The sequence below is a fragment of the Bison bison genome, unplaced genomic scaffold (assembly GCF_000754665.1).
Source record: "Bison bison bison isolate TAMUID 2011002044 unplaced genomic scaffold, Bison_UMD1.0 scf7180017864495, whole genome shotgun sequence".
In the NCBI taxonomy this organism is placed as follows: domain Eukaryota; kingdom Metazoa; phylum Chordata; class Mammalia; order Artiodactyla; family Bovidae; genus Bison; species Bison bison.
Window position 1 is genome coordinate 13,466,903 of NW_011495054.1, and position 12,300 is coordinate 13,479,202.

General features: G+C 44.8%; 1 protein-coding gene across 1 annotated transcript in view; it reads left to right on the plus strand.

The window, feature by feature from the left end:
* The first annotated feature begins 3,625 nt into the window (after positions 1-3,625).
* SFI1 (Sfi1 homolog, spindle assembly associated (yeast)) overlaps positions 3,626-12,300 on the plus strand; it is an 89,657-nt gene continuing 80,982 nt past the window's right edge. The window contains 2 exon segments of the mRNA XM_010828876.1: positions 3,626-3,777; positions 5,554-5,683. Of these exon segments, the coding sequence (XP_010827178.1) occupies positions 5,586-5,683 (98 nt within the window). The 5' untranslated portion in view covers positions 3,626-3,777; positions 5,554-5,585.

Below are 12,300 nucleotides of genomic sequence, written 5' to 3' on the forward strand. Positions count from 1 at the left end.
CACAACCAGGGATTGAACCACTAACGTCTGCATTGGAAGGCAAAGTAGTAACCACTGGACAACCAGAGACGTCCCCACATCCCACATTCTAGTCTTTAGATAGGAGTCACTAAGCCAGGCCTGTATTTAAGGGAAGAGGACTTAGACTACACCTTTATATAGGAAGAGTGTCACAGAATTTGCAGGCATATTACAAGTCATATATGAAATGTACTCCAGGCACGGTAGCTATTATGCTAGAGGCCTGGTCCTCTGATCTATCCTAGTGAGAATGTACTCTTCCTCTGCCGGGCTCTTCTTTAATGTATTGTAGAATCTTGTTCAATTTACTTTTTACCTCTCAGAGCCTTAATTTATCCTTATTAAAGGAGACAATTATTACCTAGGAATAAAGGCAATCTTTTACTAAAGGAGAGCCATCTGTGAGCTCCTTTCACCTGTCATGTAAAGCTGCTGCTGCTAAGTCGCTTTAGTCCGACTCTGTGCGACCCCATAGACGGCAGCCCACCAGGCTCCCCGGTCTCTGGGATTCTCCAGGCAAGAACACTGGAGTGGGTTGCCATTTCCTTCTCCAATGCATGAAAGTGAAAAGTGAAAGTGAAGTCGCTCAGTCGTGTCTGACTCCTAGCGACCCCATGGACTGCAGCCTACCAGGCTCCTCCATCCATGGGATTTTCCAGGCAAGAGTACTGGAGTGGCATGCCATTGCCTTCTCTGCACGTAAAGCTAGATGCTTGCAAATCTTTGTTTCGTTGTAGCTTTTGAATGCTATTCTCTTTGGCAGAAATGATAATTTGTAATTCCAAATGCCTCCTTTACAACTAAAATGAATTTTCAAGTATCAGTATGGGAAATCCCTTTGAGAGAGTAAGAAAGAGATAAGTGATTTATTCTACTTATAGATTATTTGTAAAATCTTGGTTTAGGTTCACATTCTTGTTTTATAGTCCGTTGGGGAAATGAGCAGTTCAAGAACAGCACAGAAGCAAATGGAAATTAGAAACCTAGAAATTTTGAGAGCAGCTTCAACTCATAAAGTTGGGATTACATCTCCACTGCTCTCCACCTTTCTAAATGGGCTTTTTCCTAATCAGCTTTTCTGTCTCCAAGGGTACTCCCTAGTTCCAATAGGATTTGAACAGTTTCACAGCTGTGGCATCATGTACTCAAGGATTCAGTTCAGTTGCTCAGTCATGTCCGACTCTTTGCAACCCCATGGACTGCAGCATGCCAGGCCTCCCTGTCCATCACCAACTCCTGGAGCCTACTCAAACTCATGTCCATTGAGTCGGTGATGCCATCCAACCATCTCATCCTCTGTCGTCCCCTTCTCCTCTCACCTTCAATCTTTTCCAGCATCAGGGTCTCTTCAAATGAGTCAGCTCTCTGCATCAGGTGACCAAAGTATTGGAGTTTCAGCTTCAACATCAGTCCTTCCAATGAACATTCAGGACTGCTTTAGGATGGACTGGTTGATCTCCTTGCAGTCCAGGGGACTCTCAAGAGTCTTCTCCAACACCACAGTTCAAAAGCATCAATTCTTCGGCGCTCAGCTTTCTTCACAGTCCAACTCTCACATCCATACATGACCACTGGAAAAACCATAGCCTTGACTAGACGGACCTTTGTTGGCAAAGTAATGTCTCTGCTTTTCAATATGCTATCTAGGTTGGTCATAGCTTTTCTTCCAAGGAGTAAGCGTCTTTTTATTTCATGGCTGCAGTCACCATCTGCAGTGATTTTGTAGTACTCGGGGATTACAAAGGCATTATTAAGGGACTTCTGGAAGACCATACAGCAAGTTATTTGCAGAGCCTAAACCCTTCCTGGAGAAGGCAGTGGCACCCCACTCCAGTATTCTTGCCTGGAAAATCCCATGGACAGAGGAGCCTGGTAGGCTGCAGTCCATGGGGTCACGAAGAGCCGAACACGACTGAGCGACTTCACTTTCACTTTTCACTTCATGCATTGGAGAAGGAAATGGCAACCCACTCCAGTGTTCTTGCCTGGAGAATCCCAGGGACAGGGGAGGCTGGTGGGCTGCCATCCATTGGGTGGCACAGAGTTGGACACAACTGAAGCAACTTAGCAGCAGCAGCAGCAGCAACAAACCCTTCCTGGCACCTTACATCTTTGACTTTATATATGCAAAGTACTTAAAAGAGTCTGACACCACCAAGTGCTGTTGCACTATCTCTTGTTATTCTGATTAATCCTTCCCAAGAGGACTAATTATTTTATTATAATTCAAATAGAAATGGCTTTAATTCCTTCATAAATCAGTCAAAACCAACGGTGGTAAATGCATATGAAAAAATATTAGTAAATCATTTAAAAAGCATACTTGTTGATTTATCTTCCTGGATAGTTGTAATTTGTATAAACATTATTTACATAAATATTCATACTTATAAAAGTAACTTTACAGTAAGTAAATACTAGTTACCATGTTAATTAAGATTTTTGAAAGTCACTAAATTATTTTAAAAAGTACTTGGCCACATCAGATAAAAAGATTTTCCCGTGTCCCGCTAAAGTGGACCTTCTCCTTTTAAACACTTTTAATTACAAAAACTGACATAAGTAGAAAATAGAGCAAAAATGCAAATTACCTGTGATTCTAATCCCAAAGCACTCAACTTATTTTTCCTCATGTTTTTAACGTAACATGTCTCAAGTATTTATATTCATAATGCTAGCCTTTGTTTTTCGCGCTCCACCAGAAATCTCAGGTGCTTTAAATGTTTTACAAAACACAGAAGGAAAGGATTCAAAAATGCCCTACCTTAAGGACCTATAATGAAAAAGAATCTGAAAATATATACCTGAATCATTTCTCTGTACACCTGACACTATTAACACTGTAAATAAACTATTCTTCAATTAAAAAATAATGCCCTACCTAACGTCTCCCATCCCCATGTTAAAAAAATAATGAGTGGGCCGAAATTTTAAAATTAACGGCTGTTTATGGGATACTAATAATTAATGCTTGTTAGTTACGTTTTAAAAGTAATGGTTAAGAGACGATATCAACCTGGGATAATCTCAATTCCCCGGCTGGGCAACCATGTGCCCTCACCCACGCAGTCCTCGCTGACAATCTCCCCACTGCACGCACGCGCGCGCTTCGGTACCGGCTCACTGCTCCCCGGGAACCGTGGAACAGTGCCGCCCATCACGCGCGAGGCCGGAGGTGGCTGAAGGACGACCTCGGTCCCCCCCCCGCCGGCCTCCACGCAGGAGCTTCGCTCATCTCTAGTGCCTGCCCCGCGAAGTGTAACTCGGGAATCCACTCAAAACAGGTTCAAACCAACATCGATGTCGTAAAGCAAGTGAAACAGCTCCCACCGCTCCTGTCCAAAAGCGGTAGAAAGCTGAGCTCTGAGAGAAGCGAGCAAGCCACAGAGGCACCGAGGCCTCCGTGGGGCCGCCCGAGGCAGGTGCGTCTCTCCACGCACCTCACGGCTAACTCGCATTTCGGATGCTGAGAGGTGGCGTTGGCGGGTGGGGGTGGGCGCGTCCTCTGCCGCACTGAGGCTGCGCGAACTCCGGGTCCCGGGCGGGGCGTCCCTCACGCACGCAGTGTTGCCGTGGAGATGGGGGGCGGGGCCGGCGCGAGACTTGCGTCCTGAGGCGCGGGAAGCGAGGGGGTGGCGGGCACGGGCCGCGACGGCCCGAGGGGTTGGGGCCGCATCTCCCGAGACTTGTCTGAGGCGGGAAGGCTCGGCCTCTGCGGCCGGAGCCTAGAGGCGAGCGCACGTCCCTCCGAGCCAGGTCGGTGACTACTCTGTGGGCGCGTCCGCTTCCTCCTCCTCTGGAAGTGCAGGTGATGCTGCCTCCCCGCAGGGCTGAAGTGGGAGAGGGTAGGCGAGTGGAAAGGGCGCGCAGGACGGCGCCCGGCGTCGTCGCTTCTCGCCCCGCGTCCTCCCCGCGCGTCAGGTGAACCCTGGCGGGTACGAGTGCCGCGTCGGTGCTGGGCTCATTGGTGCGCGCGAATTCGAATTCCCTGCTGTGTGGCCGAGCGAACAGGGAGAGTTTGCAGAACTTAGGGGCCACACCAGAGCCCCGAGGGCCAATTGGGCGAACACCCGCAAGTGGGAGATTAGTGCTTTTTTTTTTTTAGTTCAAACTAATTTACTTGTTTATTTTTGTTTGCACTGAGTCTTCGTTGCAGCGCTCGAGCTTTCTATGATTGCCTGGTGGCATGGGGTATCTTAGTTCCCTGGCCAGGGATGGAACCCAGGTCCTCTGCATTGGGACGCTGATTCTTAACCACTGGACCACCAGGGAAGCCTCGTGGTGCTGTTTTTATCTGATGGGAGGCAGTTCAGGTTTATTGTTAGCCTCTGGATTATAGTAAATATTTGTTGAGCGAATGGTGTTAGGTCCCTGTGTACCAGCCCCAGCTGTACCACTTAGTGATGATGTGGGCCTTTCATCTATAAAATGAAGATGGTTACCATCTGCTGAGGTGGTTGTGTTAAAGCAACTAGTTAATGAAACGTGCTCAGTATTGATACTGTACCTGGGACAGAGTACCCGCTCCATGAATGCTATTTTGACTCTAATCTAGACTTTCTAGGTGGCATGGTACCCACCTAAGTGCCATAGAAGCATAAGGCTTGGAGGTCTCATGGAAGGCTTCCTGGAAGAAGTAGTTGAAATTTATTCTGCAACATGGCATATAAATTTAGGTATTTCCTTGCTTTTCTTTAGCAAGATCTCATTTCTCAGTTATTGTTAGAAGCTGCAGAATACTGTAGAAACTTCTTTAAGTTACTCTTGGATTTGCATTTTTCAAATTAACATGTGTATTAAAAAATTAGTATTGGGACTTTCCTGGCAGTCCAGTGGTTAAGATTCTGAGTTTCCAGTTTCCGGGGTGCAGGTTCCATCCTCCCTGGCCCAGGAACTAAGATCCCATATGCCGCCTGGCAGGGCCAAAAGAAAATTAATATTGAAAGCTTATATTAGAAAATAGTCTCCAGGTTGCAGTTCCAGTTTCCATTCTTCTAACTGTTCTTCCTCATGTTACTTGTAAATTGGAAGTAAATAACCTTATAGGTGATATTTTTTGATTTGTTAAATTTACACCTTGTGTCAACCATTATTCATGGGAAATAAGTACTTAGCTCAGTTTTTCTTTCCTCATCCCATCAACGTGGTTATGTGGTAATTTGTTGTTAATAGTGTTTACGTTAAATAACAAATATTCACTGTTGAACCAAATGTATGTGCCTGTGCACGCCCTCAGTTGCTCAGTTGTATCTGACTCTTTGCAACTCTGTGGACTGTAGCTTGACAGGCTCCTCTGTCCATGGAATTTTCCAGGCCAGAGTACTGGAGTGAGTTGCCATTTCCTTCTCCAGGGGATCTTCCCAACCTAGGGATGCAACCCAAGTCTCCTGCGTTGGCAGGCGGATTCTTTACCACTGGGCCATCTGGGAAGGCGCATGCTGAACCAAGTGGACTATTGCAACTCTTCCTCTCTTGTATATCCCATCATTTTTTCTGAGAATTAATGCTTGTCTTATTTTCTAATTTTCCTAGTATTCCATGCACAGATCACTAATTTTTGATTCATGAAGAATCTGCTTACTGAAAAGTGTGCATCAAGCCACTGGTTGAATTTTCAGCAAAAAAAGATTAAGCAGAGAATGGAGAGGAAGGTTGACTCCAGGTGAGTGATGAGACTTGACAAAAAAGATAACTGAAATTATGGCTTATTTAAAAGCTTGTAAATATTTTTTGTGTGAAAATAATAAATTCTTAAAATGTAGTTTTTTCCTAAAATCAGGAGTAGTGAGTAACAGTTTTTTGTTGATATTTTGGGTCTCTCATCTAGGGTATAGAGTATAATGCACATTTTGTACTTTATGTTACAGTCAGAATCCATTTTGGGTGTGTGGAGATATCCATCATTAAAATTCTTACTTTGAGCAGAAATAAGGATGATATTCCTGAGAAGTTATATTGAGGCTGGCTTTCTCCTTCTCCTCCTTTGGATCGTGGCTGCTTTCAGCCTGCACTAAGGTTCTTTTGATTGAAAATAAGAGACTTCAGTTCTGGCTAGCCAAGGAAAAAGGGAATTTACAAGAAAGAGACTACCATTTACTAACAAATCTCAGATTCACAGTGGTGACTTGCACCTGGCCCTTCATGAGTATCCTGCCCCTTAAGACAGAGGGACTGGTTCAGGGCTGGGCATGTGACTGCATGGGGCCAATCAGAGGTTTTCCTCTAAAGCTGGGACAGGCTTTGAAGAGTGAGACCCACCTGGTGCTGAGGTTATAGTGGCAGCTGCTGCAGTCTGCATGCTGCAAAGGCTGGGACCCTGGACGCAGGTCAGCACACTGAGAGAAGCAGGAAGAGTTGGCAATTTGAGCTGCCAGTTCTAGTCTTAAGGCTCATGTTCAGACTTGGGAAGTATGTGAGCTAGGGATTTACCTCTTTGTGCTGGCTATCTTCAGTATAACCCAGGGCTTTCCACTGAATTTGACCAGTGAGGTCCTGGTAGAAGATAGTGAGGAGAGAGGAAAGTGAGGCCAGACTGTTTATCCCCTTGGCTCCCTCCCTGCAAGATGCCTTTTGGCTTCAGTCTTTCCCAGCATCATAGTCTTTACCAATGAGTTGGCTCTTCGTGTGAGGTGGCCAAACTATTGGAGCTTCAGCATCAATTCTTCCAATGAATATTCAGGGTTGATTTCCTTTAAGATTGATTGGTTTGATTTCCTTGCAGTGCAAGGGATTCTTAAGAGTCTTTTCCAGCACCACAATTCAAAAGCATCAATTCGTTGGCACTCAGCCTTCTTTATGGTCCAGTACTCACATCCGTACATGACTGCTGGAAAAACCATAGCTTTGACTATACGGACCTTGGTTGGCAAAGTGATGTCTCTGCTTTTTAATACGCTGTCTGGGCTCGTTATAGCTTTCCTTCCAAGGAGCAAGCAACCTTGCATCCTAACTAACATGCAGAAGGTTTTTGTTTATTTATTTGGCTATGCTGGGTCTTAGTTGCAGCATGTAGGATCCAAGTCCCTTACCAGGGATTGAACTCGGGCCCCCTGCATTGGTAGCACAGAGTCTTAGCCACTGAACCACCAGGGAAATCCCCATACAGAAGTTTCTTTCTTTCTTTTTTTTTTTTAAATAGAATCTACTAGGTTTTGGGCAAGGTGGAAGCCAGCGTAGCTGGAGAGACCTATTCAGTAGCGTTTGGTCCCTTCCTCCTGAGTAGTGCCATCTTTGTACTTCAGCCCCCATGTCCTGTACAGACTGTGTCTCAGCTCAAAATTCAGTTCTAGGAGAATGAATCTGGTTGGTCCAACGTAAGTCAAATTTCTCCCCCTGCTCTAATCAAGTTTTTCTTGGAGTAGGGTCATGGAGCTCCCAGCACAGCTTCTGAGGTCCTACCCCTGCTGATCCCACAGCTTTTGAGGGATCCATCCTCAAAAGCTGAATCCATGCCCTGACAGTGTTTAGCAATGATCCGTAGAGAGCTTGTCAGGCCTGCCTGCCTTTAGCTTCTGAAACAAATTAACCATGGCCTTAAATTGAAACTCTGTTTCCTCAAATAGTCTGCAGCTTTAGGATGGGAAGCTTTGATAGGAGAACGGATTCCCTAGGTATTCTGCCGTAAAGCAGTCTGAGATCCACCGTGTGAGTCCTGCAGGACTCCTTGACGTTCCTTTACTCTCCTTGAACGTCTACACTGCTCATACCTAGTATTCACACCAGCTCTTTCCAGTTCCCAACTCCCGACTAGTTTCTACTCATACTTCCAAACTCAGGTCCAGTATCGTCTCTAGGAAGCCTCTTCCCACCCTGTTCCCCCTCCCCCCCAGTGTGGATGAGGCACCCAGTGTGGGTGTTCCCATAACACACTAAGTTTACCTTTTTCGTGGCATTTAATGATTGGTATTCTCATTGTCGTCTTGATACACCATTAACTCTTGAGAAACTCCTAAGTGTCCAGTAAACTTTCTCTGAGTGAATAAAAAGTGTATGTGTATGTGTGCGAATATACATGTATAGCATACACAGATACACACCTCTTTAGTATCTGAAGCCTTTGTGGATCTGTTGTTTCTGTTACCTTACGCGGAGTCGAGCTTCTTTGTGTGCTGGACCCGGTACATTACAGGACTGTCTCTAGGTTTATGAAGGTGCCTCCCTTCCTAAAGGGTTTGCCTTTCCCTTTGTTATTCTCCTTGGTGCATTACTATTCCACAGTCGCCTTAAACCAGTTGTAAGGCTTATGATTCCCTGACCCTCTTAGAACCCAGAGTGTAAATTCTCACAAGGCTGTAGAACTTCTGATTCACCCACACCCTCAATTTAGAGAATGGGCCCTGAGTCTTTTGGAGATGGGCTTGTGCTTTCTAAACTGATGTACCTGTCAGCATGCCAATTACTTCCATTCATTTCAGTGCATGAAGTACCAGTTAATTTGTTTACAATGAGAAATAACTAGGGAAACCAGCAGTGTATGCCTACCTGCTGCAGGAAGCCATATTATATTCTGAAGTTTTCTTAGGAAGTTTGAAATCACAGTGTGGGAACATAGTTGATACATCACCTCCAGGATGAGTGCAGAGTATTCAAATCTGACTGTGTCACCCCTCCCTACTTAGAACTTTCCAGTGACTCTTGTTGCCTTTGGGCTCCAGTCCATGCTCCTTTGCTTTGCCTTCAAGGCGTCTCCACAGACCGTTTTCTAGCCTCATTTCTCACCACTCTATGCCTCATACTCTGTTTGCAGCTGTCCAGCTCTGTTGTTTGGGTCAGGTTCAAGAAATCCAGAGTTGTTGTTATTGTTTAGTTGCTGAGTCGTGTCCAACTCTTTGCAACCCCATGGACTGTTGCCCACCAGGTTTCTCTGTCCATGGGATTCTCCAGGGAAGAATACTGGATCAGATTGCCATTTCCTTCTCCAGGAGATCTTCCTGACCCAGGGATTGAACCTATGTCTCCTGCATTGGCAGGTTGATTCTTTACCCTGAGCCACCTGGGAAGCCCGAAATCCAAAGTAATGGATGCTAAACAAGATGGAAGTGATTTTCCTTTCACACATAGGAAGTCTGGAGGCAGGTGGTTACGATGATTATGTTCAGTAAGGTTCTTATGGACCCAGGACCTTCCCCCGTCCGCACCGCCATCTCTGAAAGGTCCTCATCCTTCCGGTTCAAGCGTGCAGCCATTCCGAGCAGCAGGTAGGAGCAAGATAGGAAGACAAAGTGTACATTGGCTGGCCCTTAAGGCAGATCGTAGGAACCTGCCACCTGATGAGCCCCTATACATCCTCTTAGAACTTAATTTTAGAAGGTAGGAGTAGGGGAGCCTCAGAAATGTAGCCCTTATTCTGGGCAGCCATGTGTGCAGCCAAGTAGAGGATAAATACTGGGAGCGTGTCAGTGTCCTATGCTTGCTGTAAGCTGTCGATATTCTTGTTTTCTCATTGTAAGACATGAGAAACACACTGAATACACATTTGTCTTTGTAGCATATTAAAAAACTGAGAAATTACTTTGCTGACAAAGGTCCACATAGTCAAAGCTATGGTTTTTCCAGTAGTCATGTATGGATTTGAGGGTTGGACCATAAAGAAGGCTGAGCATCGAAGAATTGCTGCTTTTGGTGATATTGGAGAAGACTCTTGAGAGTCCCTTGGACTGCAAGGAGATCAAACCAGTTATTCCTAAAGGAAATCAACCCTGAATATTCATTGGAAGGACTGATTCTGAAGCTCCAATACTTTGACCACTTGATGCAAAGAGCTGACTCATTAGAAAAGACCCTGATGCTGGGAAAGACTGAAGGCAGGAGGAGAAGGGGGCCACAGAGGATGAGATGGTTGGATGGCACCACTGACTCAATGCACATGAGTTTGAGCAGCTCCAGGAGATGTTGAAGGACAGGGAAGCCTGGCGTGCTGCAGTCCATGGGGTTGAAGAGTGTCGGACACGACTGAGTGAACGACAGCAAGCCCCAGGCTGTACTGTGTTGCTGAGCGTATGACAGTAGGTGCTTGATACTGAGAGAATAAACGAACACTGCAGGGCGCACCTGCCAAGTAAATAGTTAAATGAATTGGTCAGGGCATGCCTTCCCCTGGGCACTGTTTTGTTTTTTAAATTTTTCTTAATTTTAAAAAAGTCGAAAAAAGTCAAAGTATAGTTGATTTGTGGTGTGTGTGTTTCAGGTGTACAGCAAAGTGATTAAGTTACACATATGTATATGTTCTTTTTCATATTCTTTTCCATTGGAGGTTATTACAAGATACTGAATATAGTTCCCTGTGCTATATACAGTGGGTCCTTGTTTATTTTATAGTAGTGTGTATCTGTTACTCCCAAACTCGCAATTTATCCATTTCACTTCTGGTAACACCAAGTTTTCTGTATTTGTGAATCTGTTTCTGTTTTGTAAATAAGTTCATTTATATCGTATTTTAGATTCCCCATGTGAGTGATATTGTATGATAATTTCTTTATCTGCCTCACTTCACTTAGTATGAGAATCTCCAGGTTCATCCATGTTGCTGCAAATGGCATTATTTCATTTTTTATGACTATTATTCTATTGTGTATATATGTACCACATCTTGTCTACCTATTCATCTGTCGATGGCCATTTAGGCTTCTTTCATGTCTTGGCTATTGTAAATATTGCTGCTTTGACCATTGGGGTACATGTATCTTTTTGAATTAGAGTTTTTGTCTTTTCTCCTTGTCCCTTTTGAATGAACATTTTCAGATTCTGTCTCCTCACTTCTGTTTTTCTGTGTTTCTTGGCTAATCATCATCCTCCCATTGACATTTTTAAAAAAAAAAGCAATTGTATTCCTGTGTTCTGAATTAAACCAGGCTCCTCCCTGTTCCTCATGATTGTTGGGTTTCTGGTATTGTTTTTGAAGTGCCTTCTGTTTCATCTTTCTTTCCTTCTGCCTTTCCTTTGTTCCATAAGTGAACACATTTTATATGTCTACCTACTGTGAGTGCCTGGCAGTGTGTTAGGGGCTGAGTATATATTAGCAGATAAAAGTGGTTCCTTTCATCATGAGGCCTTGTGATGGGAAACAGGCATATATGTACGGAGACAAATCTGTGGCTTCAGTTTGTGATCTCTTCCTTTCGGTGTTAGAATAGCTTAGATTTCTGGGGCTACTTCACTTACACCAGAGTTGGTATCCTTATGATCTTTAAACTTACAGAGCTGCAAATAGTTCATTGCTGCTTGACTCACTAGCTGGTGAGGGGGAGCCCAGAGTCTGATGAAAGGAGAGAGCAGTGGTCAGGGATGACTTCAGGCGTGGGCCTCCCCGTCTGATGACCTGTTTATGACGTAACAGGACTTCAGAAGGGCACTGACCTAGCACTTTTTCCGTCAGTTTGCTGTTTCATAAGCTCTTAACATTTTTAGAGCCTCTTTTATTTTTATGGTAAAAGGAGTGGGATGAAAGCCTCATTTTAAAACTTTTTGTTAATGTTTTATTTTGAAATAATTTCAAATTTAGAGAAACATTGCAAGATTGGGACAAAGAACTATATATCTTTCTCATCCCAGGTTTTCCTGTTGACATTTTTACCACATTCATCTGGTTCTGTCTCTCTCCTCCCCGCATCTCCGTCGTCTGTCTGTCTCCTCTCAGTGTTTTTGTGTCATTTATAGACACGTGCAGAGGGGCAAAGCATTTTAGTCCCTGATACACATGCTTCTGGCTGGACTCAAACACGGCCACGCTCTGCCTTCTCGTTTCAGCTCATACTGTAGGTGAGGACCCTTCTCCAGTCTGTGTACTGCCATCTTTTCACAGTTTGTGCTTTCTGTTGACAGTTTTGCTGTTTAAAGTGGCCCCTAATCAGAGCACTGAAGTTCTGTCCAGTGTTCCTTGGTACAGGAAGACTGTGATGTACCTTAGGAAGAAAATGTAGGGGACTTCTTTGGCGGTTCAGAGGTTAAGACTCCACTCTCTCAGTGCTGGGGGTGCGGGTTCAATCCCTGGTTGGGAAACTAAGATCCCGCATGCCTTGTTTGTTGTCCATTTGCTCAGTCGTGTCCGACTCTTCGCGACCCTATGGACAGCAGCACGCCAGGCTTCCCTGTCTTTCACCATCTCCTTGAGTTTGCTCAAACTCATGTCCGTTGAATCGGTGATGCCATCCATCCATCTCATCCTCTTGTCGTCCCCTTCTCCTCCTGCCTTCAGTCTTTGCCAGGATCAGGGTCTTTGAGATGTGGCCTTGAGATCAGGCCTTGAGACGAGGCCAAAAATAAAAAAGAAAGTGTAGGCCT